Source organism: Andrena cerasifolii, chromosome 1 (assembly GCF_050908995.1).
Source record: "Andrena cerasifolii isolate SP2316 chromosome 1, iyAndCera1_principal, whole genome shotgun sequence".
NCBI lineage: Eukaryota > Metazoa > Arthropoda > Insecta > Hymenoptera > Andrenidae > Andrena > Andrena cerasifolii.
Genome location: NC_135118.1, coordinates 10,144,748 through 10,170,119, shown reverse-complemented (window position 1 = coordinate 10,170,119; position 25,372 = coordinate 10,144,748). Strand labels below are relative to the sequence as shown.

At 39.5% G+C, this 25,372-nt stretch overlaps 2 protein-coding genes and 1 long non-coding RNA gene across 6 annotated transcripts in view; 1 reads left to right on the top strand and 2 right to left on the bottom strand.

Annotated features, from left to right (window-relative positions):
• The window catches only part of LOC143375492 (uncharacterized), a 448,968-nt gene that overhangs the window by 57,331 nt on the left and 366,265 nt on the right, over nucleotides 1–25,372 (top strand). The gene's annotated exons all lie outside the window — the stretch shown is intronic.
• LOC143369589 (uncharacterized) lies at nucleotides 14,834–17,148 on the bottom strand. Its single transcript, XM_076813725.1, has 2 exons — nucleotides 16,732–17,148; nucleotides 14,834–15,121 (listed from the first exon to the last, which is right to left on the bottom strand). Exons 1-2 carry the CDS (start codon nucleotides 16,897–16,899, stop codon nucleotides 14,897–14,899), a joined length of 393 nt encoding a protein of 130 aa, XP_076669840.1. The 5' UTR covers nucleotides 16,900–17,148; the 3' UTR covers nucleotides 14,834–14,896.
• Nucleotides 19,330–25,372, bottom strand: part of Numb (NUMB endocytic adaptor protein) — a 64,176-nt gene continuing 58,133 nt past the window's right edge. For all 4 annotated transcript variants that reach the window (XM_076824384.1, XM_076824369.1, XM_076824377.1 and 1 more), the window contains one exon: nucleotides 19,330–25,059. In XM_076824384.1, the coding sequence (XP_076680499.1) occupies nucleotides 24,751–25,059 (309 nt within the window). In that variant the 3' untranslated portion in view covers nucleotides 19,330–24,750. The remainder of the gene's footprint in view (nucleotides 25,060–25,372) is intronic.

The following is a 25,372-nucleotide window of genomic DNA, read 5'->3' as shown; positions in this document are numbered from 1 at the left end:
ATGTATACTTATATATTACTTATATATATGTACTTACATATGAGCCCCTTAATTGACGAGTGGCATAAGTTTTACCAAGTCTTAAGACACCAAAATATAATGTTGCAATTACGTATTAACATTTCAAACTCAACGGCAAACTTAACCAGAGAAAAATATAAAAGAGGCAATGCCTCTTATCAATGCTATGTCACTTTCATTAGCCAATCACTGATCGTCCACCACCGCATGCGCAGTATCATGCACCTCCCTTACTTATACGAGCTTAGGCCCCTCAGCTTTTTGCTCCGTCCATTTAATGAAAGCAAATAAATCACAAAAAATAGAAGATAATAATAATTATAAAATAACAAAATGCTTTTCTGTTGATTTCTAGCGAAACATAGTCAACTACTTAAAAGCCGAATGCCAGTTTCCCCATTTCAGTCATATTATTCATACTTTTGCCTTTACTCTCTGCAAGCTTCATCACCTTTCAGTTTACATTCCAAAACTGCTTTGGCAAACCACAGCTGCACAGAATTGCAGAGAACATCATTTTCTGAGATCTCAGAAATTTAAGCAGTCCTCAGAGTTTCGACTAAAGTTCGTCAGTTTCTACCCGTCAGACACGAGCACTCAAGTTAACCCTAATATCAAGTTCAATTTTTTCCCAGCTATCGACGGTCGAAAAAAAAAGCAGGATGGAACCACGTCGTTGATGGCATAACGCCGTGCCGTCGTAAATGACATTGCGTTGTCAACGAAAGGTAGGCAACCCGACGAAATTGCATTAACAATAAGTGTATTAAGGCGAGAGTCTTCCGAAAGAGAGCTGGAACGGGTCAGGAAGAGGCAGAGTTCCGCCATGGAGGGAATGCTGCACCCAATTATTCAACTAAATAGGAAGTACACGGGTATTTTCCGGTCGGGCCACTTTGCTTTTGCATGTCCTTCGTTTCGCGTACACCGGAAAGTAAGGGGGAGAGGCTTTGAAGCATGGGCTGCGATATACACCGTTAATTTTATAAAATGCTGAAGCTTTCAGGGCGTGCAGACCATAAACGAGGTGTCACTTACCGAGGCTCGAATAACATGTCTTATTTTTGCTTGATCAGATGTAAGGCAGTTAAGGTGAATGTCCCAATTTCTTCTCATTCAAGAGGTAACTCGTCATAAAGAAGGTGTAAAAAATTTGTTTGCGATGAAAATTTGCAGAGTAACTGATTAATTCTTTAATAATAAATCAACCAATTAAAAAACTATTTAAGAAATATACTTTGAGATGTTTAACTATTAGTAATTTGTAATTAAATATATAATGCTCTAAATGTCCATATTTCTGCTCATGAAAAATAGCGATGTATGTGTTGCCCCAAGCTTTTAAATAATTTAGAATTATTTTGTTGCAACTATAGTACGCGCATAATAATAATAAGAAAAATACGAAATGAGCAGAAATGGGGACATGAGCAGAAATTCGGACATTCACCTTATTTATCTGAATTTGATAACACTTATAGCATAGATGCAGAATTAAGGTACAGATACTTCCACCAACACCTTGACAGAGATCCAAAGCCTATAACACTATCAATTCGAATTTCACCAAAAGGGTCGCCGAAGCAAGAAAGTCTGGTCATAGAATGGCCATCATTGTTAACCGAGCAAAAATGATAGACACATAAATTTATTTCTTTAACTACAAATACACACTTTGGAGCAAGGTTTATGTTGTCATTATTACGTACTGTTTGTAATGAACTGATAGAATGAAAGTCTAACTATTTCAAAATCGAGATTATGCAGCCCCATGCCACAACCGATTTGTGAACTAATTGACTTCTAGCGTGTGAAATGTACCTTGTCGCGTGAAAGATGAAACAGGAAGCAGCTTACAATTTCTCCGAAAGATCATCTTTCCAGTAGGTATTCACTCAGAGCGAGGCTTTCAATTTCACGCTATATAGTAATACCGATAACACCATCAGTCTACTCTCACCCACATACGCTCATTCTGTTCGCCCTTGGTTGTCAGAGAATCAGAAACGTTTCGAGGGACGGTTCCATCGTGGGAGAGACATAGTACGAGGGGACCTCGGGAGAAGGCAAAAGGGGGAGCGTAAAAAAGGAAGTAGAAAAGACGCGGCAGAGGCGAACGTAAAACTGGTGGAGCCATGTACCAGGGGTCACCGCGATGGAACCGAGTAATTTCAGGAGAAAGCCGAGCCGTAGGTTTCCTCTTCTCTTCATTTCGCGTCTCCTTCCTCGCGACTCTTGGCCCAAAGAAAAAGAAGAGATACGTGGTCGAGTATGCGACGTTGGTACCTCTTGCTTCGCGCGGAGTTAGATGCCACTTAAAACAGAACATACTGGCATCACCTTCGCGCAACCTCAGACTAGGTGGTGTTCAAAACTCGAGAAGAAAGGCACCTCAACTTCCTATTTGGACTTGGGTTTCCAGTCACGCAAAGTTCTCGTTTTAATTAACTGATTTTTGTACGAAACTCCGCTCCCACTAGTTCAGTCCGTGCTCATCCATCTCGGGCTTCTATTCCTAGAGTTTCAAACAGTCCCTTAACGGTTTTAGAAAATGAACGGAGTTGGCAATGGGGTAATAAATGTGTCATTGAAGAGTGCACTAATCGTAAGTGAATTTTAAGTTTATAATCTCAACGAGTGGTAGTGCTGCTCGTCGTTAATGGCACACGAATTCAAACAGGAATTCCTCATCGTTATCTATAAATGTTCCCCTATTCTATTTTCTACTGTTTACCCCTTATATAAGAAATGCACGTGCAAAATGGCATTGGCATTTTAGCCAATTTTTCAGCTATTTGCGTAGGCACTCGATGTAGCCAGAAAGTTCCTCGAAGGCGGACGATCGATGGAAAGAAATTACACATCCATTTTCTCTGCACGACCGATCCGGAACTGCTCGTTTCCCTTTATTTTGACGTGGCATCACGCTTTGAGATATGGGAAGAAAAAGACGGCTAGTCCCCGTCTGTCGATTTTGTAGATGGACGTTCGACAACGAGTTACACTTTTCGTGGCGATAGCTGTGATCCACGTGGGAGACTCGGCGTGTTACGGAAATCGACGTATCAAGGAAGAAACCGACGGAACGAGTACGCTTCTTCCACCATCCCCCTTCTAGCTTCTGTCTATCACCGATAAATCTTTAACGCGACCATCGACCGATTCAGAGGTTTATTCGTGACAGAAGAACACTCCACTTGACTTTCTTCGGCTTCTATGCAAGACGATTCGCCATTTCCTGGGAATTCTGCCTGTAATGCCTCGATAAATAGTATTTACAAAGCTCTAGAAGTCTGGATGGTATTAATATTTTGTTCAACGAGCACCTACAAACAAAGTTTTATTCATTAAAAGTTAATACAGAAAATCCGTATTGAAGACAACATTGTGTAACTTGTTTGCAGTTGTTGGTAGAAATGATTGTATTATAATACATTTTTATTATTATTACATTCTATTCTATTCATGTCGTACTAGATTTATAATTGTCAGAACATGATGCGTAGGCTGAAGGAACAGTTTCATCTGAATCACAAGCTATTTAAGCAAGAACAGTTACAGAGAAATGCAGAACCTGCTAATATACATAGACACATTTTGCCTTCGTTGCAAAAAAAAAATGGTAGAAAATATGGAAAACGTAAGTAGGTATTATATTGTAAACTATTATACAGTGTGATTTGTATTGTTTCGCTGTAGTCCTCAAAGGCGATATTACATTTGCAAGATGAACAAATATCGTACAAAAAATGAACATAAATTTATCACATATTCGTGTGCTCGACATACTTTAATTAATTTAATTTATTAAATATTACATATATTTACCTACGAGTAATAGGAAGCCGATTTATCTCGGTTACCGCATAACACGCAATGTCGGTTTGGCATTCTTTAATTTCAACTCGATACATATAACCGTTTTTCGAAATGTAAGTACGAGCGTGAACAACGATAATCATAGTCCCCGCGGATCGTCGCCGGCGATATCGGTGCATGCGCATTACGAGCGATTGAGAATCTGTACTTCTCTCGCTCGCACGACGTCTTTCTCTCTCGCACGATATCGGCGCATGCGCATTACGGTCGATTGGGAAACTATACTTCTCTCTTTCTCCCGCACCAGTTCACACGGTGCTTTCTCACTCGCACGATATCGGCGCATGCGCATTACTGTCGATTGGGAAACTATACTTCTCTCTCTCGCACCAGTTCACACGATGCTTTCTCTCTCGCACGATGTTGGTCGGCAACTGGATCCACAGGAAACACAGACCATGATGCCCTTTACGGTGCAAATACCTCCTGAAGTTCTGGGACTCGGGCAACAGCCGAGCGCGGGACTGTTCCAATGCTAGTATCGTGTACTATTGCGAGATGAGAAGAAACAAGACTACCCACAAGCTGAAATGTCACAGGGGCAAGGGGAATCGCCCGCTCTCTCCACCTTATCCCCTCCAAGAAGTCCTACTTTTCGGCTCTCAGCGGCTGTCCATATCCGCGGATTGTTGCGACTGGTTTCGTTCGCGTTCTTCGTCACGGGACGAACTCTGTTGGAGGGGATACGTTGACGCGGCGGGTGATTCCCCTTGTCCCTGTGACATTTCAGCTTGTTGGTAGTCTTGTTTCTTCTCATCTCACAATACTACACCAAACCGAGCCCGTAACGAGAAAATACTGTACCCTAATGCAGGCCTGCCCTTTACGGTGCAAATACCTCCTGAAGTTCTGGGACCCGGGCAACAGCTGGGCGCGTAACTGTTCCAATGCTACCCGTTGCGAGAGCTGTGAGAGAACTGCATGAGGCTGCGTCCATGTACGAGCTTGCATGGACGGCCGCACACTCATGCAGTTCTCCCGCAGCCCATGCTGTGGTTAGCAACGTAACAGTCCCGCGCTCGGCTGTTGCCCGGGTCCCAGAACTTCAAGAGGTATTTGCAGCGTAAAGGGCAGGCCTGCTCTAAGGCGTTGCTAGAGCACGGATGTGAAGCTAACGTCTCAAAAAACACTTGAATGTATACCAACAAACAACCCTTCTGTATTGTCAGCTTCCTTAAAAATGTCGAAAGCAGTACCCAAACGGAAAAGATTTCTGGAAGACACGATGATCAATTTTATCGCCGCAACCGAAACACAACAAAAACTCAAAGAAGATATATTGCTTCTAGCATTATTAGTTTCAGAGTGTTTAAAAAAAAAATAATGGAAAGAGACCCATGTAATACATAACCAACCAATATAAAACCGAATAATTTTCTGTTTCTGTTCCGTATCTCTCATTCTGTGAATCTCTCCATGTACTTAAATATATGTACTGCTAGAACGCAGCGTTATATCGACACGGCTGCAAAGTGACCCGCGCCGCTGTGCGCGGTTGTGCACCGGTCCTTACTGCGTATGATTTATTTCAGTGAAAAGATCAACCCCACAAAATCCTTGACCAAAAAATGCTACTGCTCCCAAACTTTGCGGCAATGCTACACGTATTGCTGCCATCGTTAGTACGTACATTTTCGAACAGCTTTTCGTTCTCAAAGGGGCGGCCGGTTAATCCGAGTTACATAGCACGAAATGGGCCCTTTTGAAAACATTTGTAACGTTCAATTATTTTCCGCAACGATCCTGTCACAACAAAATGGCGTGCGAACCATTCGTGCGGCACCCCTGTAAAATTAGAACTGCATAAATGTGTACCCCATTCATACACCCTTATAATACGCTCGTGCAACTGCTGCTGCTCTGCCTTTTAATGGATTAAACATTGACCAGGGAACTTTTCAGAGCAACCTACGACCGCGGACGTAAAATATATACCTGACGAAAATGAATAAAATTTTGGGGCCAGGTACGTCGCATTCCCGGCAGAAAATCGCCAATAGCCCTCGTTATTTAATGACTGATAATACTGGCATTATACGGAATGAACGATGTTTACCCATCCATCCAGATTTGAACATCGTGACCTGTGATTGCATTAATCGGCTTAACGACTGCGCGTATAATGCTTAAACAAATTGCGCGCGAGCGACGGACGTTCCGTCGCAATCCGCCCCTGACCACCTCTCTTCTTCTCATTTCCTATTCCCTATTTCACGGTGTCATAGACAGGTGTTCTGATCCCTGTTCAGAATGTGTGACTTTTTCGTCCTAGTTCTTCTGGCTGCCTCTCGATTGGCGTTCAAGGAGAAAAGGCTAACTTTATGCGCAAAATACGACTAAGGCCGGTATTCATAGTCGCTACTCATTCTTAAACAAATGCTTAACCCTTTCGCTACGGCGGTCCGCTCCGCCGGAGCAACCCCACTGAACGGGACCTCGCGCCAAAAATGAACACATTGCGCGTGGACAGTCTTCGGCGGTCGGGTTTACGTCTTACGCCTGGCCAACGCCACCTTGACATGCTTTTGGAAGAAAGGGGACTTTTCTTTAAAACAAGATATTTATACATTCTGCATAAACGTATTTTCACTTGTTTAATGACACTCAGTTAACAATTATCCGCAGTAAGTGAAGCTACAATCGCCCAACAATAGCTCTGCAGTTCAAACTGAAAGTCTTGTAACCATTATATTTTGTATTATTATTACTATTGTATTACTATGGACCACGGAACGTCATTTAGTGTTGAAGAGATTGAGAAAATAAAAGAGTTTTCTCGAGAGCGACTATAGTCGCCCGGTATATGTACATGGGTCTTGTAGCAAGCGTTTTGTGGAGGGCGACTGTAGTCGCCCGTCGTATGTACATGGCGTTTTGTAGAGGGCGACTATAGTCGCCCGTAGTACTAACCTAGTAGCTAGTAATAGATGCCGAATGCTTAAGGGGGTAGACACGTCACGTGACCTGGCAGATTCGGCAGGTCGGTATTACAGCATTTTTATCTGCACCACAGACGAGGTATAGAATAGACCCATCACCTTATGGGACTTCGTGTCGCCACCCAATCTGTGTTACCGACCCATAATTTCAGGACTGAATTTAGCGACCTCTGTTCATGAACAGCGTCCAACTCAGCAACTACTCTGAAATGTGTTGAAATGCTGAAAGGTGTTGCGTACTTGTATACGTGTGACTTGTTTAGAGAGAGAGTTTGACATAAGAGGGTAGGCTTTTGTTACGGTATGCTTTGGCTCGGTTGGTCAACGACTCACGCGGATTTCTCTCCGAAAATCCATTTCGTGGATCAAGACACCATGGCGTTCAGAAATGGCATTTCTTCAAAGCCCGTGCAAGCTATAAATTGCAAGATGACATTGTTTATTAGCACCTTGCGTACCCTTGCGAACCCTTTCACGTATCGTGCGCCGAAAAAAGTATTAAAAATTCACGCTGTTACTGATATTCCCACAAGTTTCTAATGCACTGTTTAATCATTCCAGTGAAGTAATAACAATTGGATTCCGTTTGCCCCTAATATTAGTTTACCGCCAACACTGAAATTTACAGGAAAATCTAATTTTAAAAGTCTCGCAGAAAGTTGCATGATGCATGAGTGTCTTGTGGTGCATGGATGCAACTGCAAAACGAGTTACATTTGAAACCCGCATTGTGAAATAAAAGTTTGTCTAGCCCTGAGAAATTCATCGGTTCAGTGAAGTGTGTGCATGGGATAGTGCATATTATCTCGTGATTTCTCAATTCGCGCATCAATTTCATCGATTACTGGACCATGTGGGAGGCCTTTTAATTTAACAGGATTCCATTCAGATATACCCGTTACTTAGAAGACTTTTTCAGAAACTGAAGGATGTTTAAAAACAGAAAATGATTTTGTAATCGTGTGCAACGCGATTGTAGAGTCAGTGCCTGTGCCTGCCAAAAAGTGTTTCATAGAGTACCGTGCCTCTACGTGTTAGTGATGTGAACGCGAATTCCCATAAGGTGATAGGTCTATCGTTTTAGCCTATACTTCGCCGATGTTAGTAACTAAGGGGGAGAAACAAGTATCTCACTCATATTTCTCCAAATATTCCTGCAACTATTCACTTACACTAAGTTCAACTAAAACGTATTTATACATTATAAATAATACTACGTGATATGTATAAGCATTAACATTAATGTATCGAACGATTAAACATTGAGAATAAAAGAGAATTCAGTCGGCGCAGAAAATCATTTGCAAATCCAAGGCCAAATGTTACAAATTGCTTGATATCTCGAGTTCTATCGATTATAGTTAATAATAATTTATACTGGGCGGTTAGTGTAAATGTTGTTAACATTATTTGTCACAGCAATAGCCACTGGAATGGATATTTTAGCCGAAAATCCATTTTTGCCGAAGAATTCGCTGGATTTCGCAATTGTAACTAACCGTCGACCTTGTTTTGATCGGGGGACATCATTCCTCGAAGTCTACATAAGGAGCTCACAGATCTTCATGTACTCAGTCGTCGTCGGTCCTCCGGACTTGAAGGACCTCCGCGAACCCTGGAGCTGCCGAGCCACCTGGATCCACTGGACTTCCTGGACTTCCTGGACTTCCTGGGGACCTGGTCAGGGGTTCAACCCTGGTTCTTCCTCCCCCTCCCCCTGGAGCTGCCGAGCCACCTGGATCCACTGGACTTCCTGGGGACCTGGTTCTTCCTCCCCCTCCCCCCGGAGCTGCCGAGCCACCTGGACCATTCGGAACTGCTGAACTTGCTGGGGACCTGGTCAGGATTTCAACCCTGGTTCTTCCGCCAGCCTCTCGCCCCTCTGGCCTGGGTTCGTTTATTCGCTTGGTGCTGATGAAATTTTGGGGTTCGGTAAGTCATTTAAAATTTTATTGTTTTGCGAATGTCAAATCTGATTTCTTCGGTCGTTTTCCATCATCTGTCCTATTTCCATGCATACTTTCGAGAATTTTGCGCGAGTCGTTCTATTTTGTGTATTTCTTCGATGGGTTTAAATGATTTATTTCATTTTCGTGAATTTCTTCGATGGTTTTCTCTGATTCATTTCATCTCGTCGATGTCTTCGATGGTTTTCCCTGATTCATTTCATGTCTTCGATGGTTTTTCCTGATTTATTTCATCTCGTCGATGTCTTCGATGGTTTTCTCTGATTCATTTCATCTCGTCGATGTCTTCGATGGTTTTCCCTGATTCATTTCATCTCGTCGATGTCTTCGATGGTTTTCCCTGATTCATTTCATGTCTTCGATGGTTTTTCCTGATTTATTTCATCTCGTCGATGTCTTCGATGGTTTTCTCTGATTCATTTCATCTCGTCGATGTCTTCGATGGTTTTCCCTGATTCATTTCATCTCGTCTATGTCTTCGATGGTTTTTTGTGACTTCTGTCACTCTGTCATGCATCTCATCGATGGGTCTACATTCTCTGCTTTTTCCTTCAAGTACTTATCTCTGCGGTGGTTTTGCATGCTCGTGCGTGCTCTGCTGTTGGTCGAAATTATCTCGATCGTCTCCAACTCAATAAGCTTTTCCTTAATTTCTTTCCAGGCCGACCACACCGTTACTAACATATAGTAGTTGATTGTTTCAGCTTTTCAGGTTCACCGTTACTCGGGGAATGGAGTTAATAACACGATATATTTAAAAAGAAACTAGTGAAAAGTGATAGTGAAAAGTGATAGTGAAAAGTGATAGTGAAAAGTGATAGTGAAAAGTGATAGTGAAAAGTGATAGTGAAAAGTGACAGTGAAAGAAGACATCTAAGGAAGCCTAGGCTAATTTATTATAGTATGAAGTATTTGGGTACCCATGTACAGGGAGATCGATGGAACTTTGATTCCATCTATCTCTCTGCGGGTCTCCAAGCGCAGCAACCTCCTCGCGGTGAGACCTGGTAATCGGTGAGAACCGAGCCGATGGCTGCGATTGTCAAATATTCTAGTCGTATATAAGAATTTCTTTAACTTGCAATACTATGTAACTTAAAATGTTGTTCGATTGTTCCTACCGAACCCCAGAACACGAATATAGTGTTAAGATGGAAGAATAAGTGCAAGTTGGAATATTTCAGCGAGATACTGGAACTGTTGAGTTTTTCACAATTTTTAAAGTCCTCTCTGCTTCAGCATTTTATTGAAATATACAAAGTTACAATTCCTTTGCGAGGTATTCCACGTTACATCATGAAAGCATGTCTTCCACAAATAATGTTGTTGTTTATATAAATTTGTATATTAAATAAATTTGTTTTGCGTTAAATAAACCGGAATAGGACAGCAAGGTTAAAAGACGAATGTGATATCGTTTTATTTTCTTCCTCCGTACTTTTCCGTTGAACGAAATATGTTCATAAGACGATTTTTAAATTGTTACTCTAACAGAAACATTTGTAAATCGCGGGCATTGACTCTCAAAACATAAACTAGTTTTACTCGTGCTAAATTCTAGTTCCTACCATGCGTAGCGTTACAATCTGTTTTGAGACTTCACCGGTAACGTTGCATGCGACACTAAAATGGCAAGGGGGTCCTAGGACCCCCTAAACCGGCGACACAAAAATACATTGCTTGATAGGTCTATTCTATACCTCGTCTGTGTCTGCACAGAAATGATAATACCGATAGATCGACGATTACACGGTGAACGCGAGAGGGAGCTGTTTCCTATTTCTGTATTCTATTCTGAATAAGGAAAGAAATTCTCAGCTGTTCCGTTATACTTATAAAAATTTAAACGGAAAGTCGGCTGCTACTGTAAACGTAGAAAATTCATTGTACATTTTAATTACTTGAAATGTGCTTATGCTACAATATTCTACGTTAGCAGTAAGGAATTCTAAGTGAAAAGGGAAAATAGATGAGGGAATGTCCCCAGAAAATGAAATTTGTTAGGTTAGACATTTTTTTAGTAGCAAAGCACCGAAACAGAACATGAAATACACTCATTACACGTCCTCTGCACAAAGCAGTTATCAACAAATATTATATATACAAAATTGTATTGAATGTTGAATTGGGCTAGAGAAAATGCGCAGACTGGATGCGCGTGATTATTATGTGGTCGGCTCCTCGAAGTGACAGAAAATATAACCTAAATATATGCTATATGACAACAAATGTTTAGTGGCTATTTCAGCTTCAAAGGCATCGCCTTAAAGTTGCAAATAAGAGGCGCAGGCCTTTCAAGAGGCGTTCGAAAATTCTGCGTCTATTCGTTAAACAGTCACTGTCTCGAAACACATGCGCCATATCTCGCTCTTTAATTTGCTCTCCGGAGACATTACTTTGTGCCATCTCTTTCGACGTTTTAGAGCACCCCGATTTTATATTAAACTAGCATCCCCCGTCCCGGTTTCGCCCGAAATATTAGCGCGACTGATTCATAACCTGTAAGCTGCAATCTGTAAACTCGAGAGCCCTCGGCCACTTATTCCCGCCGCGGTGCTGTTTCGCAAGCGAGAAGCGCTCGCCCGGTCGCCGCCTAGCGGTAGCGTCCCGATCTACTATTATTTAAAAATCAGAATTTAAAAAAAATAAAAACGTCAGAACCTTCCTCTCGCCAAGACGAACAAAGTGATCTAACACACTTGTGCGTACAATTCATATTTATTGAGAAACCGCATTTCAAAGTATGCAACTTCAATTTTATATAATAGTATAGATTATATTATGTTCAATCTTACTTTTGACAGTTGTACCAAAATATTTCCTCAGCAGTAATTTCGATAACACGGGTTTGAATAATATAAATTCTATCACACAATATGTACAAAGCGTATTGGTAAAGAATTTTACGGTAATTATTTACAGAAGGACAGTCCTCACTGATTTCGATAACCTTGGGATATGTTGTCGGGGGTATGATTCTGAACAACCTTCTCCTATAAATGTTATCGTCGCTTGGCTTTTGTTTCAGCGATATTCGCAAAAAAAACTGTGATCAACAGCTACCACAACGTCTCCTCCCATTTTTTTTTTTTTTAATGAAAATTTCACATTCTATATATAGACAAAAATTTGACCTTTCTAATGCATATAATGTTTCTTTGATAAAAACATTTCTCCACCGAAATAAATTCTTCAAATCCGTCCGCCTTTTTCACCTCCTAGGTGTATGTTGCCACTTTCTTTCTTCCTTTCGCCCGCGGTCTTGATCAACGTGACGATCTCCCCGCGAAACCTCGCTAGTATGCGTTTTCTTTTCTCACAAGTGTTTTATTTGTTAATAAATTGATCTTTTCCTTTCCTTATATGAATTATTCGGTGTCTTGATATCCACGCTCCTACACTTTAAAGTGTAAAATTGAGGTGTGTACACGTTCGGATACAGGGTGCTCTAAAACTTATTAAGTATATTTTATGATTGGGATAAATTTCACTCCATTATGGAGATTTACTTTAAAATGTCAGCCACAACATTTTTCTTAACCTCAAATTCCCGGCTTAATTCCTTGTGTCTTATTTCTATGGATTCTACTCGAAAATATGATGTAAAATTATAAATAAAAGAAAACATGTGTCAGCAATGCACTTTTTTCTCGTAAAAGATTATTCAAGTTTCAGTGAATCAGATCGTGCGAAGTTGCGCCTGGATGTAAAACGCTCCATTTACGTTTTCACTCCTTAGGGCGGTATTCTCAGTCGCTACTTATTCTTAAGCAAATGCTTAAGCATTCGGCATCCTTTACTAGCTGCTAGGTTAGTAGAGGATGCCGCATGCTTAGCATTCGCTTAAGAATAAGTAGCGACTATGAATACCGACCTTAATATGCATTCCAAGTTGTATCCGCATGCATCGTAGTCAACTGTGTCGCCCTCTGTGGGCTGTAAACGTGACACATAATTCATTATCTTCCTGTATCCCATCTTTGTTTTATCTCTCAACTTCACAATTCTTTTCTTGTTTCTTAGTTATATTATTTCTGCTATTATTCTATTATTATATTATAACTAATTAGCCTAAACTATATATGCAGCTTCAATTCTTTATCTTACTATCCATTTTTTAAAATTTTTAAAAAAATGTACTAAGTGTGTATAAAAATTTGGTCCCAGAATTTATTCTTCCACCAATCAATGCTCCCAATTTCTTAAATTTTCAGTTTGAGACGTAATAAATGTTAACTTCCAATTACACTTCGATTTGAAATACTGTAGAAGTGTAGACAATTTTAATTTAAAAATACATGCGTATGTTTTTGTATGCACAAAAAGAATGCATTTTTCGGAAAATTCAGGTTAAAGATAAAACATGGTTTTTCATTTACTTGTACCGATACTAATGTATCGACGATATTCATTCCTAAAGGAACTACCGCATTATGTACTATGTTGAAAAAAGAATACGTACCTGCTATAAATGTGTAAAGAATACAAATTTGATATAGGTTTTGTAAACTTACGTTGGAGCGTTCCTTATTCTGGTTCCAACTGTATAATACTTATCTGCTGATCCGTTTTAATAGAAATTGAACGAACATTGTAATTGTTTAATTCGAGAAACTACGGCGGTTTAAATTGCTTTATCTTAAGACCGGTTATGAACGAACAATGGAGTACTACGTAGAACGGAGAATATTAGAGCATAAGCTTGAAGCGCTATTAGTTGTGAAAACTCATTATCTCTGAATACCGACTAATTTCAATGGAATTTCTTGTTGCGTAATTTACTAAGCCGACAAGCAAGTATGTACCTGGATTCAATTTGCGTACTCTCTTATGTGAACGGTTCGCTGCACAGGCTGTAAATGTTGATCGTTAATTAACCAAAATTGAAACCTTGTGCTTCTATGTCGGAGTTATGACATTATTGATCACATTGTTCGGGTTCTCCTTGAGCACGGGAATAATTATGAAAGCGGCAGACCCTCTTGCGGATCCAAGGAATTTCTATGGTTTATATGCGTAAACTTACGTAATCGATTGGTTACTGCAAAAGCTTTCGTAACAGCTCAGGGAACGCTGAATATTAATATATAATTGAGGCATTTGATGGGAAAAGGGCACATACGCCAAAATGCCGTTTTAAGAAAATCGATTTCAAAGTTTTGATTACAGTATAATTAAATAAAAAGTTATGCAATTCAATCCATTTTTTTAAGGATGTAGTTACCGTGTCCTTCAAACGTTCTGAAAACAGAAGTCATGATTTGATAATGATAAGGTGAATGTCCCAATTTCTGCTCATGTCCCCATTTCTGATCATTTCGTATTTTTCTTATTATTATATGCGTTACGCTTGTACTATAGTTGCAACAAAATAATTCTAAATTATTTAAACATTTACGCGAGTGTTGCACGAGCTTGGGGCAATACATATATCGCTATTTTTCATGAGCAGAAATACGGACATTTAAAGGATTATATATTTAATTACAAATTACTAATAGTTAAACATCTTGAAATATCTTTCTTAAATAGTTTTTTGAATTGGTTGATTTATTATTAACGAATTAATCAATTACTCTGCAAATTTTCATCACGAACAAATTTTTTACACCTTCTTTATGACGAGTAACCTCTTAAATGAGCAGAAATTGGGTCATTCACCTTATGTGTCTTTATTTATAAGTTTCGAGCATGTGGTTTATGCCTATGTGGCACAGTTGTGCTAATTGAATTACACTGTAATTTAATTACACTATATTTCAATTGCATAGCAACTCAAATACGTTGTAACTCAATTACATAATTCAAACTTTTCAATTAATTCAATTCCTAATTACTGTAATTGTGCGTGTAATTGAAATACAGTGTAATTAAATTACAGCTCGAAACACTGAAGAAGTGAGAGAAAAAGTGGACAAAATGTAACAAAGGAAATGTAACAGAAGTCTGTGTATTCAAACTCCTAAATTGTAATCGTTTTTATCTTGGAAACGAAGCTCTTAATTGTAAAATGATAAAGAACTTTCGGTCCGTTTTGAAGCGAACCCATACTTTTGCAGCACAGTATACCAGAATTGTTGCGTTTGGAAGTCAACAAGTGTTTGCACGAGGACACTTAGGCAAATCAGAAAAGTAACAAGGAGCATAGGTGGTTTGTCCACACGTGGAACGAAGACAGTACCGCACGCAAGAAGCTGGTGGTGGTATTTTCGGACTTGAGCAATGGTGTGGCACTGGTCCAGGAGGTTCAGGACATGGGGCAGCGATGCAGAGAGTGGGTGGTGGACGAGGCGGTTCTGGTCGTGGTTTGCATATCTATGAAAACACTTGTCACCGTTACTTAGTAGCCAGCCGAATTTATTTCATAAGCCCTCAACTAGTCTGTGCGATAATTTAGGCAAAAACTGAAAAGTTACGCACATTAATTTAATCCGTCAGCGGTATAATCTGTATAATATTGAGACAGGATGAAAAATATAAAACTGCTTAATTATTTAATACGATACATCAGTAGGCCTTATTTAAAGTTACATAAGAAAACGTTGGGGGAAATAATTATGCAACATGTTCTTCCTACTTTTATGGTAATATTACGTCTGTAATGAACACCATCATGGAGAACGTGAGAGAAAGGAGAGACACAGAGTTAAATAAAAATACACACAGACAGTTTGTGCACATTTAGCCGTGCATTTTGAAATAGCGCAGATGGGGAACACATAAGTTCAACGCAACTTTTGAAATTCAAACAAGAAAGAGGAACTAAGTACTAAGATGGGCATTAATTTACCAGAACTTTGTAAACTAAATAGGCTCCACCATGTTTTAACAAACAAGTAGTTCGCGCGACAAAATATGTCTGAAGAGCGTTTCTGACTGTCTCAGCTTTGGCCATCTAAGAAATACAGGGTGGAAAAGCTTTCTGCAACCCCTACACGGTATACTGGTTGTTCTTCTGTTTAAATTGTTAAAAAAACGTTTCCCTACTACTGCTCTACTAAAATCCCAGTTTCCAGGATAAATTCTTTAAATGTAATAGAAATAGGGTAACTAGGGATTAACTTCGAATTCACGACTATGTATTTCCCTACTTTTTGGAGACTTAAGTAGTCACAGTTCGTAATAGTATCTAACAAGATCCCGAACCCGAAAATTCAAAAACTTCTGAAACTTTGTGAAAATGTAGGAAATTTCTTCCTAATTACAACGCATTTTTTTCTGTTTACTGCCCAAATTCACTAGAAGGGGGGTGAAATTAACTCCTGAAAATTTGTATTTTTCCGATTTTGTGTTACAACTCCGGAACTGTAAAAGATAGGAAAAAAGTTTGGAGACAAAAGTTACTTCTTTTAATTAGATCTATCTTTTGGTGAACAAAGTTATTTTACAGTTCGCGAGTTATAGCACAAATTCGGAAAATAATCGAATTTTCAGGGGTCAGTTACACCCCCTTAGAGTGAATTTTGGCAGCAAACAAAAATTGCGTGATAACTGGGAGAAAATTCCCTACATATTCACGAAGTTTCAGAATTTTTTAAAGCGGGTGGTGCCCTTAAATTGCGCAAATTAATATTTAACGTAATTTAGTTAATTATAGCCCTTATTACGTCGAATTTGGAATCATTTTCATTGGGAAAACATAAGGAATCGGTTGGTGCCACTTTCGTGAAGATTCGGACATTTTTCTCTTCTTAATGGTTAGTACTATCCTTGCCTTCCCGGCCCCCCTATTCTCGAGTGCCAAAACTCATAAAACTCATCGTCGGTGAAGCGTGAAATCGGAGGTGTGAAACCCGCCTGCCACCCCGGATAAAAGATATCCACTCCCCGGAGCCGGAAATTATCAACTTATACCGACAGAATCGTACAGGTAGTGTGGATCACAAAACGTACACATAAAATGATTAAACTTAATACATACGTACCAGAGGCGGACACGGAGGGCAAGTAGAACAACAAGGTGGGGGCGGATATTCCTCCGGAGGAGGGCAACCGTATTTCGGGCAAACGAATGGTGGCGGCTTGCGGTGATAACACCGCGGAGGCAGGGTGCTGGTTCGCCGGATTTTCGCTTCGCACAGGTGACAAGACATTTTACGTCTACAATTTTATTTTCAAAGAAGAAACCAGCGAAGATACGGAGGCATGAAGTTTTTATGAAAGGCCGGTTTTAAAGGTATACCGGTGCAAAAAATTAGGCATTAAGTGATTCTACAGAACAGGAGATTTTGACGAAATTTACAACATGAATGTGCCTGTGAATTGTCCCAAATCGATTACATTTCTTCTGTTTCTCAACAAATTCACCATATTCGCAACTTCTTCTTACCTTTTCCCTTTTAGCTGTCGGAATGTCTTTTCATTATAAAATTTAAATGACTCTCAGCCGACAATTGAACTAAAAGAAATAAACAGAAATTCACTGTTGGTACCCAACGTTTTAATAAAGAGTTGCAGTTTGCGAGCATACGAGTTTGTAGAATAGCAGTACCTACCCCAGTAGCATTTCTGGTTCGCCCGCAGTATCCCCTAGTTGGGAATTAGTTGGCCATCAAAATGCCAACAATAAATGCTACTAAGGGTACTTACTGTTATGTATATATTTATTATATTTATAGTTATGTATATATTTATATATTAAATAAGTACGTATGTATTAACAAGTAGTGCTGATTATTTAACAAGCACATGGCAAACATACATACCGGAAGATCAATTTAATAGAAGCATTTAGAAACGGGTCTTCCACAGCAATCGAACCACTTCAGACTACAATCAATGACTTTCACTGGTGGTTTTTCAGGACAAGGACAATGTATTGGACGCGGATAATAGCAGGGCGAATACGTGGATCTGTTTAAAGAAAAAGACTATTATCACTATGCTTCTATGATATTTCGCGATAAAAATGGTACCTATCACAGGTGTAAGTAAGCTGAAAGCGAACTGCAGAGGTGCCAGTAGCAGGTGGTTGAATTTTCAGGCACTTTGGGCACCCCATGTCTCTAACAGTTCTTTGAGAGCAACGCGTGGGAATGGTGGGCGGGAATCTAGCAAATGCATCTTCGAGAGTTGTCATTCTTCGATTGAATCGTATTTTTAGTTTCTTTACTTCGAAGTTCGTTCAGACAATGAAGTTGAAAATCTTTTCTCGATTTTCAGTGAACACTGGCTAACAGTAGATGTTATTGAAGTATTATTGAAGCGATAGAAGAAATCTGGAGGGAGATAAACGGCACTGGAAACTTTTAGGTTGTTTGGATTAACTTGAATTTAGTCATATATGTATACTTTTCACGGTGTATCGAAATTTTTTTTAATCGAAGCAGTTTGAAGGTGAAAATGACTTCGCTTCCAAGAACAGCGGCGCAAAGTATAAGAAAAAGGTACAACTTTCACTTTAGCATCTGTGATTTTGATCAAGATTATGAAAAAATTTCATAATCAAGACGAGAAAAATTTTAATTCTCATTACGATTTCTGTGTGTAAATAGTTTGCGCATTTTAGGCGAAAAATAAATTCCATGACCATGAAACTTACTCTGCACTTTACCCATTTTTAACGACTTAGTTTTCTTTTAATTGACGAAAATCAGACACGATTTATGATAAAAATTGAAACTTTTACTTTAAACGTCGGCCATTTTTTCCCAAATCAATATTTCGAAAAATCCTTCGTTCAAATACTAGATAATATAATATAATAAGTAAATTCTTTTGAATTTTTTATTTTAGATGATCGACTTTCGAGCAGCAGTGGTCACCGCAGAAAGCCTTTTTTTAGAGAGCCTAAGAGTGATGGATATTAACTTAGTTATTGGTAACTATTTTTAAATAAAAAAAATACGATGCACAGTACTAGATGCAATCCTTAAAAGGAAAAAAGATTTTTTGAGAAATGTGTTATAGCTTTTGAGTAAAAAATTTCCAAAGACCACCCTTTTTTCGGCCTGCTGACTGAGCGCATGACCCCTTAAGCAGGATGGCGTTTCAAGCTTATTTTTGCTTATATTGCCCAACGAACTATAGTCCCATTTTTTTGTTTCCTCCTCTCTCCTTCGTGTCCCAGCAGCAGCAACGCACCGGGAAAAAGGTGGTCTCCCATCTTTCCCCAGTACACCGCCGCGTGATGTTTAACTTCGGTGATCTAACGAGAACCGGTGTTTTCTACATTTCATTATAAAATAATGTCTTGAAAATAACCCTTATTTTCGACCGTCACAGTGACTCCCTCCCTCTTAAGCAGAATACGCAACTAGGGAACTGAGAGAAATTAGGTATCTGGAGTGTAAATTAAAGGAAATTATTACTAACTTTCTGTATAACTCGTGGTTCAATAAATTAATGACTGTTCATCTCGTTAAAAAGTAACCGTTCAATTATTCGAAATATTTGCTGTTTTAACCGCCTGCGTTGAAATAAAACATAACCGGCCAGTTTGGTAACATTTTGAAACGTGTAACGACGAAAATAAAATAGGAGATAAAAATAATTCGGTTCGTGATCAAATTAACTCGCCTCGCTTACTGTTCGAGAATAATTCGTTTATAAATAAACCATACAGAAACATCATAAATATCTATTTATATATATATAGGTGAAGATTGAAACAACAAGGGAAGCAGTTTGGTAATCGCAACAGATATTATATAATAAATCGTATCTTTACAGAGACAGATACATTGTAAAACGAACAAGGATACTTTCCCACGATAATGTACACGCAGTCCTTACATTGGATCATCAGGAATCGATCGGCGACACTATGTACAACGACGCACAACCACGGAAGCGTGCACGATGTGTACCTGCCCTGAAAACTCGCGAATAACGCGGTTTACTTCACAATTTTTTTTTTTGGCACACAGTGCACCTAACTCGTATTCAACTTTCCAGTGTCCCCTCTGTGTGTGTGTGTGTGTGTGTATGTTTGTATGTGGGTGGGTGTGCCTGTGTGTACATGACAGTTTCAACCAATCGTAAATGCACTATGTAAAGTCTCTTTCAGTTGAACCCGAGACACTGGAATGTGCCTTGACTAACGCCTGTCCTCTCCACGCTGGATCTTTTTCGGAAATGTTTCGTTCACGAACTAATACAAACATCGCTCCAATTATTTCCGTTTCGTTGAAACGTGAAAGGCGAACACTTATCCTAGGACTGAAGAAAGAATCGACCTGAAGGACCTTCCACCATCTAATAAGACAAATTCTCTGCCCACTGATTTCGCGATGGTTTGGATGCTTCAAACTAAACGAACCATTAGGTATTGAACTGGTTGATCATTCCACGTATAGAGATAACCTAATGCTGACAATGACTGAAAGCTTTATATACAAATACTCATTCACATGAAATATTATTCATTACTTGATACTCTGCATATGAAGCTCCGATTGTTTGTAACGTTTATTAACATCATTGAATATTTGAAGTAACTATAATATTCTATTTAAGTGTATCAAAGTATCATGTTATTCAAAGTATCAAGATCTGACTTAAGCGTGAGCTAGTTGGATGTTAGATCTCAGATCCGCATCAGGTCCTTCGTAGTCGTTCGAATCGATTTTTTCTCTAACCCAACCGGTAGGAGCAGAGACCAGTCAAGATGTCTCCTCACGATTTCAACCCCTAGCTAAATGAACCCTGAATCAATATTAACGTACATCGATACAAAAAAGAAAAGATGTGAAAAAAAGAAAACGAAAAAACAATAAGTACTTAAGGCGATAATGTTACTTAACGAATAACGAATCGCGGTACTCTGTACACACTTTTGTTTCCACGTTGCTTCAGCATAGCTTCGCATTCTGAGAGAACCGAAGGAATAGCAATGGGAACGAACAATCACGACGTCCGCGACATCGAGTTTCACGGTTCATCAGCGAAAAGGAAAAAGAAAACGGTTACATGCTCGTTAATATCCAAGTACGTCGATCAGCAAACATATTTTCTTCACAATTTTCCCCGCTGTAAGTACCCGATGATCGCGCTTCTGCTGTTCCTGATAACGTTTCGATTTCCTGCTTTTCGCTGTGTCGTTTGTATTCGTTTTTTTTTTTTTTTTTTTTTTTTTTTATTTACGGGACGGACAGACGATGACTCAGACGATCAAGTACAACCTGGCCAAACGATCGAAAACGATATCAGTGATTTCCGCGTGACACGAGCATCGTGTTCGCATGTCCGAGGCCACTTCGGCCAGCTTCGAACGTAGAAGCGACCATTTTGTGCTGAGAAACACTACCCAATCTATGTATGTACAAGGTAACTTACAATTACAACTTAATGAAACATCAGCAACGAAGAATTGTCGGCTCTATGAACAATCTCCTGCATACACATATACGCACGCTCTTGCTCTTCCTATCTCTCTCTCTCTCTCTCTCTCCGACTCGCTTCCTCTTCGTTCATTTCATTACAATTTAAATAACTAATTTATGTACAATGCGCTCACACACACACGAGTCGTTGAAACGACAATCGAACACGTACCCTTTTCTCCATCAATAACGAGAATCGTTCTACTCCGCTGCTATCACCATCTTTCCGAATATTCTCTTAATAACAACCTCAACCGCATGGCGTGACATATTACATATGTAGAGTAAACATACCTAAAAGTATAAACTGCATTATTTTTCTTACCACATAGCTTACGGCAAACGTTATTTTTCTCAAGGACGCCGTTCTCAATTTTATTACAAGCTTCAGTTTTTTTTTTTTTTAAACATAACCTAATGCTTCTTTAATGCTTTTAACATGTTCCGTATCACCACGATGCTTCAGTTTCTTGATAGGAGCATAAAAAGTAGTAAGAAAATTCGATTGTGATATTCAATTATAGAATAGTCGCAGTTATGTTCAATTCTTCATAATTTCATCATTTGAGAATTTCAAAAGAATTTTTGTCAAAAGTACGCCCTCGGGAACAGGAAGAAGTCTGTCGTGTCTTTCCCTTAAAACTGAACAAGGTTCATTTGTGTCACTTTTTTGTAAGTTCAAACGCAAGCAAGATATTCAGGTACATATGTATGTATATACACACATACAAACTTTTAGGTGCCCTATCCTGTATATACATATACATATATTTTTATTGTATATATTAACATTTATCATCGGAAAATAGTTCACGTGCTGCCACATATGGGAAGGACTAAATTAGAATATCCTGCTCAAACTTTTGCAATAAACGATAAGTCACTGAATGATTATTATTAACTGTTTTTGAAACCTCACCTTGATCTTCTAGCACTTATATTATGAAATTACTCGATTCTCGTAATTCGGGCATCATTCGTAATACGACGGAAAGGAAGCGATTTCAATTAGTACCACAAATTTTAGTTTTCTTATATGTGCAAAATACTTCTTTGTGTCGTATATGGCACACCATGCAGCCAAAAAAATAAAATTTTGTCACATATACGTAGTGTTCCTTCTTTTCAGAAAATAATAAATACAATAACAGGCTATGGGCGGAGACTTAATGCTGTTGTTACAAACATGTAAATGAACATTTCCATTATCAATGATGAAGAACTCGCGTGAACTACTCAAAATTTGGAGACATTCAAAATAATAATTTTCAACTAAAATCCTTAAGATGGTGACCAGAAATCGACAACTCAGCATTGATATTACTGCAATTGGGATTCAAAATTCAAGGATGTGAATACTGAAATCTATACTCTTCAGATACTCTACTGAAGAGCACCAAAATGAACGAAGATTTGTTATAATATCTCTCCCTCGAAAAAAATACCAAAGAAAAGCTAATTTTACAGCGATTCTACATAGTGAGTGGTATTATAAAAAAATCTTATCCAGTCCACGTAATTTAATCCCGCTGTTCTGTTAGCCATCATAAAATCATGCCTCAACATCACCTTGTGCATCGTGTAATACGAACCATAATCATAAGTCTTCCCACGAACCCAGCCACTTCATATTTAACAAACTTTTGTACTGGACAACAGATAGTGAAGTGTTTCGAAACTCCTACTTATTCTGCACTTGATGCTAAATAGCATATCAAAAACAATCCCGTATCTCCATTAGGTCTTTGTGCTTGTTCAAATCCCTGATAATGAGAATGACGCAAACCAAGAAGTTTGAAAATTGTGTTACCTTCACGTCCTAATTTCTCATATCAACTGCCACACACTACACACCGATTCATCGAAATCAAATAAATCTGACGTACACCGCTGTCATTTCTAAATATCCATTCAACAACCGATATACATTGCAACAATCAATGATATAGTTTCCATCAGAACGCGACACCGTATATCGTTGTTCTCCGTTTTGGCCCGTGAAACGGCTCTCGTGAGTATCATTTTGCCCTTGGCGGAAGCACCTTGTGTGTCCTAACTGCGCGAACCGTCTGTCTACACATTGTTGTCTTAACGGCCCCCGTCTTTGCGAGATAAATGCGATTCGGTCATACACACGATATTAGACAACGATAGCGTGGAGCGTATTGATTCTAGAAACTTCAACATCTAATCTTTTGCTTAAGTAACTAGGTGTGTGTGTGTATAGTTTCTCTGCCGGCTAGGAAACAATAGACTTTCCGAATATCCAAGCTCGCCAACGGTTCTTTTGTCACCTTGAGCAAAATTCACAACAGTCAGTTAGATGTTGCTCTCATTTTAAGTACTGGCCACTTCGATGTCTATCACAGTCCTCTAGGATGTTAAGCCACCTACAAGTAACCACAACAGTAGCGATTCTTTTAAATCCGCATGGCCGAACAGATAATTTCGGGTGGACTCGGTTGGAGTCGAGCGGGCCTCGATCGACTCTCAATCTCCTCCACTCCCTTCACGAACTTCTATTCCTGGTATCCTATCCAACGTAAACGAATGGAAAGTGGAAATACTATACACGTGAAGTGTACGTGGGTGACAATTCCCTTGCTTCCGAAAATTCCTAACAGTGGAGGGATAAGAGCCAACTAATATCAGGTAACTGGTAACCAAAGATATTCCGGAGAGTGCTTTGTTTCCCAATCTTCATCTTGAATTCTCCTAAAAGACGTCAGTACTGCTGTGTTTACTCGTACTTAGCTATCTATTTGCTCATCTAACTACCTTTATGTTTCTCCTTCACACACCAATAAAACTCCTTAATTCCTGATACTCGAGACAGACAAGTTTCACGGAATTTCCACTCACACCCCCCTCTAGGCGGTAACCACTCGGAACCAAAAAATCACACTTTCTGTCACGTGGCCGGAACACGTGACTATCGGAATCGCGCTGGAACTATGCTACATGTGATCTTTTTTTTTTTACGTTTTTTTTTTCTTCCTTTTTGACGAAACATTGCGGTGCGATATAATCTTGGGTGCGTGTAATTTTGATTTATCATGCAGGACGACGGGTAAATCGTTTTGAGCCTAAACTATTCAAGATTATCGGGCACCTCCTTTATAAGTATCTCGTGATAGACATTTAAGTACGTTATCGATACCAGCGATGATATTTAAAACGTTATCCTCGATCGATCGACAATGGTGACCAACGTATGGTCCCCTTCTTTATCCTCTCTACGTTTCTATTCATAGTTTCAGGTCGTCGAGGCTGTGTGCGTTATCTACTAAACTAAAGAACGTTACGGGTACGTGTTTTGTGCTGATTCGCTGCTACTCATCATTTCTACTAAACATCTCACCTCGAGATCGACGTGTCCCCCCCCCCCTTCCCCACTCTTCCTCGCTTTCGAGCTCTCTTGTTCGGTGACAGACTGCGTCACCCAACCGGATTACCTCCACCTAGATCACTTTCAAGAGGATCCACATGATCTGGTAATGATCACGTGACTCATATTTCCTACTTCCGGACACTCAAGAGATCGAAACGTGAATGGACGTGTAGTTTTCACTATGTGCTCGAACGGAAGTACTTGGCAACGCTATTGATAAACTCCTGGCGCTACAATTGCACCTGAAACGCCTGTGTCGCGTTTGGCATTATGAACGGATTCGTGGCGCTGGACTGTCGCAGATTTCTTGCCGCGATCTCCGCCCATTCAGCGTCGAAGGGGTCGGATGGGCCTGTCCTGGGGCCTTGCCCCATCGCGGCTGATCCTAGAGAGAGGGCTCTCGCGTGAAGCGGAGGTGCTTTTCGAGGACTGGTCTGCCCTTGGGAAGAAGATTGCACTGATGGCGGTACCGACCCTGTTATGCTGCCCAACCATTGCTCTGGTTTTGGCAATACTGCTCTTGTTGAAACCGATTGAACCTGGAACAATGTGTATGACCTCGTCAAACTTCTCTTAGCGGGGATGATGCAGTGTAAAACTTTGAATAAATTCATTCTTTGGTAGGTATGTTCTTATAGTTTTGGGTCTTAAAACACGCTGTTAGATTATTTCATTAAAATTTGTAGAAATAACGGGGTTACAAAAGCAATTTGAAGTGTAAAATTCTTGAAATTTTTATCAAAATCGCGTTTTTGTAAAGTATATATGACAAATGGATAGGAAACGATAAAAAAAAATATTCATTAACAAGCATACGAATAAATACTACACGAATCACTCGGGAAACAATGT

What these genes read in the sequence shown, in the direction of transcription:
- LOC143369589 (XM_076813725.1), bottom strand. Translation starts at nt 16,899, where the DNA reads ATGTCTTGTCACCTGTGCGAAGCGAAAATCCGGCGAACCAGCACCCTG. An exon ending in GCCCTCCGTGTCCGCCTCTG is followed by an intron (nt 15,122 to 16,731) that starts GTACGTATGTAT and finishes GTGTTTTCATAG; the next exon opens with ATATGCAAACCACGACCAGA.